Raw genomic sequence first — 2966 nt, 5'->3', positions numbered from 1 at the left:
ATATATATATATATATATATCGATAAATAAATATATATATACATATATATATATATATATATATATATAAACTTTTTATTAAAATGATTAATTCTACGTATTTTGATATCATACACATACGGCAATAACAATACATATATTACATTATTCTTCACAGTTGCTAGACCCAATTTGGTAATTCTGAAATTTAATCGGTCGACTAATTGTAATTGATGAGATCGACCGTAATCATACTGCGATTGCACGAGTGTGACTGATGATTAATGATTATTTTTTAACCAGATAGAACAAAGCAATCGGTGATTTTCTTGAAGTCATTTGATTGTTGTTTGACATGTTTGATTGTTTGACAGGTTTGATTGAAAAATAATCGCCAATCACTAATCACAATCAGGCAAATTAATGTATTATAATTACGGCTTTATTAGATCGATGCAAAAAGGATGTGTAAACACGCAATGTTATAACTTTGATGTAAATTGGGTCGCGTAAATATAGATTTAAAAAACCATTTAGCTTATTGATTTATTTACTTTCTTTTATTTTTTTAGCCTAGTTAAAATAAAGATAAGTCTAAATGTGTAAACGCGACTCACTTAAGTAGCTGGCTTAAGTAGATGGCTTGTTAAATTAACAAAATCCTTTCTTATAATGTGTATAATCATGTAAAATCATATATAGTTATATGATTATATATAGTTATATATAATTGCATATAAAAATTTTTACTCCAGTATTATGAAATTTTAAGTTATTTTATGAACAAAATTTAAATTAATTATTATAAATGCTAGGTAAAATGTAATACACAATGATCAAATAATTTATTCAGTGGCTTAATTATTAAATATTTTATAGGGTTTTGTATTTATATTTTGTATTCCAAAAGAACGCATACTCTGAAAAAAATGTAGTATGTTCTACTTACTGTCCGGTTTGCTACATGAACTGGACGACACGAGTAATACAAATATTATTATAAATAGTTGCAACCACGATGTTGTGATGTCCATCTTGATAAACTTTAACATGTCGACTGACTGATCAAACAGGGAATACAGAAAGAGTCGTAATACAAGAAGACTTGGAAAGAATGAGTGTATGTGTACGTTATCACGCCTACTCTTACTTTGGCTTTCTTATCTAATAAGGCTTTTGACGTGAATGGAAATACAAAAGATTGTGCTCTAGTACAGCATTTCTTAACAGCCAATAAAAAAGTTACTCTCAACGCTGTCCATATTGTAGCGGTTAATTCGAATGTTCTATTAACAACTATAAAATCGTACTATGTCTACGATTAAATATTTTATCATGCGTCTACAGAAGAACTATTAATTTATAAATATTAATTTGTAAAAATAATTATTATTTTTACTTATTGTCAGCACAGTTACTATTATGTTGTAGAAATATTTATAACAAGTTAACAATACTTTCTATACGTTTAAAAAATATATGTAAGGGTAGTTTATTGTTAATATTATATATAATTGAAAAGAATTGAGCCATCTACATAAAGAACTATTTAATAAATCCACATAAAATATTTAATAAAGTAAGGTATTAGGAAAGTTTCTTGCACAATATGTATATGTGAAATTTTTAAGGATATCGTATAAAAAATACACAATTAGGACTCTTCAAATCTAAAAAAAAGACTAAAGGAAAATATAATGAGATTGAGTCATACACGGTAATTGGAGTGCAAATTAATTGTTTATTTTTTTTGTGTTCTTAAATTATTCATAAATCAACATCAGACATTTCGGCTTTATCTCGTTTGAAGCTTGAGAAAGAACTCTTATTATTATATTAAACTTTGCTCAATGAAGATGCCTGGGAACGAAACGTTTGACATTAAAAGAAATAATTTAAAAAGTACACAATAAACAATTAATTTGCGCTCCAATTACCGTGCTTAATTCTCACTTGCTTGTTATATTTTCCTTTAATACCGTATAAATAATCGAAAAAGATTAAGTTGATAACAGTTTTTAGATAGTATAGGATATTGAAAGTAGATCAAAATGCATCATATTAAAAAAAATTGATTTTTATGTGCAAATAATTTTTGATTGTTTTTATACTAACTTTTTCTGAAGGATTAATCTTTTTTGTAATTGCCTCGTATGGCGTAAATTTTAATTTGGAACGTTTTATTCTATTTCCTGATGTCAATGGATATATTATATTATATTATGTGCAACTCTTCGACTTTACCGATTTTTAACTAGTTAGGATTAGGTAATTCAAGTATTCTGTAATTATTATTCTTCCAATTCTTTATTTTCTCTTTTAATGTCTCGTAAGTTGTAGAATACTTTATCCGTCGCATGAGAAAATTACAACTACGCCGCCAGTGTGATTATTGAAGATCAACTCTAAAATCATAATTTATGAAATTATTATTGAAAATTTTATCTTAGAGAGAGAGAGAGAGAGAATCTTATTTATTATATTATTCATACCTTCAATAGTGTCATTGTAAACTATTTAATGTTACTTTGACTTGCAATTCTTCGATCTATATACTAAGCTAAAAAATGTTCTGCAGTGAACATATGTCACATCCAGAAGATTTGATCTAAAAATCTGAATTTTTTCTAAATTTAATTTAATTATTTTGCATCTGTTAGAGATAATTTTATTAATAATAACATACTTATATAAGTATCTTTAATGTATAGAACAACTTTAAGAGATCCTAAAGCTTTTTAGTAGAAATATGCGAGTTATATTAAGGAACTAATTATATCTCGATTAAGGAAAAATATATATTTAATTTAATAAATACATACCAATTACAATAATATATTTGTCGATTTATATATACATATATTTATTTGTTATCATCCATGACAATAAAAATCAATATGTATGCATATATGTGTGTTTATTAAATACTGTCTTTCGTTTTTGAATAATTTCAATAAACCAAAAATCCAATATAATGAGTTTCTACA

General features: G+C 25.5%; 1 protein-coding gene across 2 annotated transcripts in view; it reads right to left on the bottom strand.

The window, feature by feature from the left end:
- LOC108752444 (alpha-N-acetylglucosaminidase) overlaps positions 1-1031 on the bottom strand; it is a 6800-nt gene extending 5769 nt beyond the window's left edge. The window contains exon 1 of one of the 2 annotated variants that reach the window (XM_018493256.1): positions 929-1031. In XM_018493256.1, the coding sequence (XP_018348758.1) occupies positions 929-1031 (103 nt within the window). The remainder of the gene's footprint in view (positions 1-928) is intronic. The other variant, XM_018493258.1, reaches the window with a different exon arrangement.
- Positions 1032-2966: the final 1935 nt, after the last annotated feature.

Source organism: Trachymyrmex septentrionalis, unplaced genomic scaffold (genome assembly GCF_001594115.1).
Source record: "Trachymyrmex septentrionalis isolate Tsep2-gDNA-1 unplaced genomic scaffold, Tsep1.0 scaffold60, whole genome shotgun sequence".
NCBI classification, from domain to species: Eukaryota; Metazoa; Arthropoda; class Insecta; order Hymenoptera; family Formicidae; genus Trachymyrmex; species Trachymyrmex septentrionalis.
This window is presented reverse-complemented; position numbering and strand designations above follow the sequence as displayed.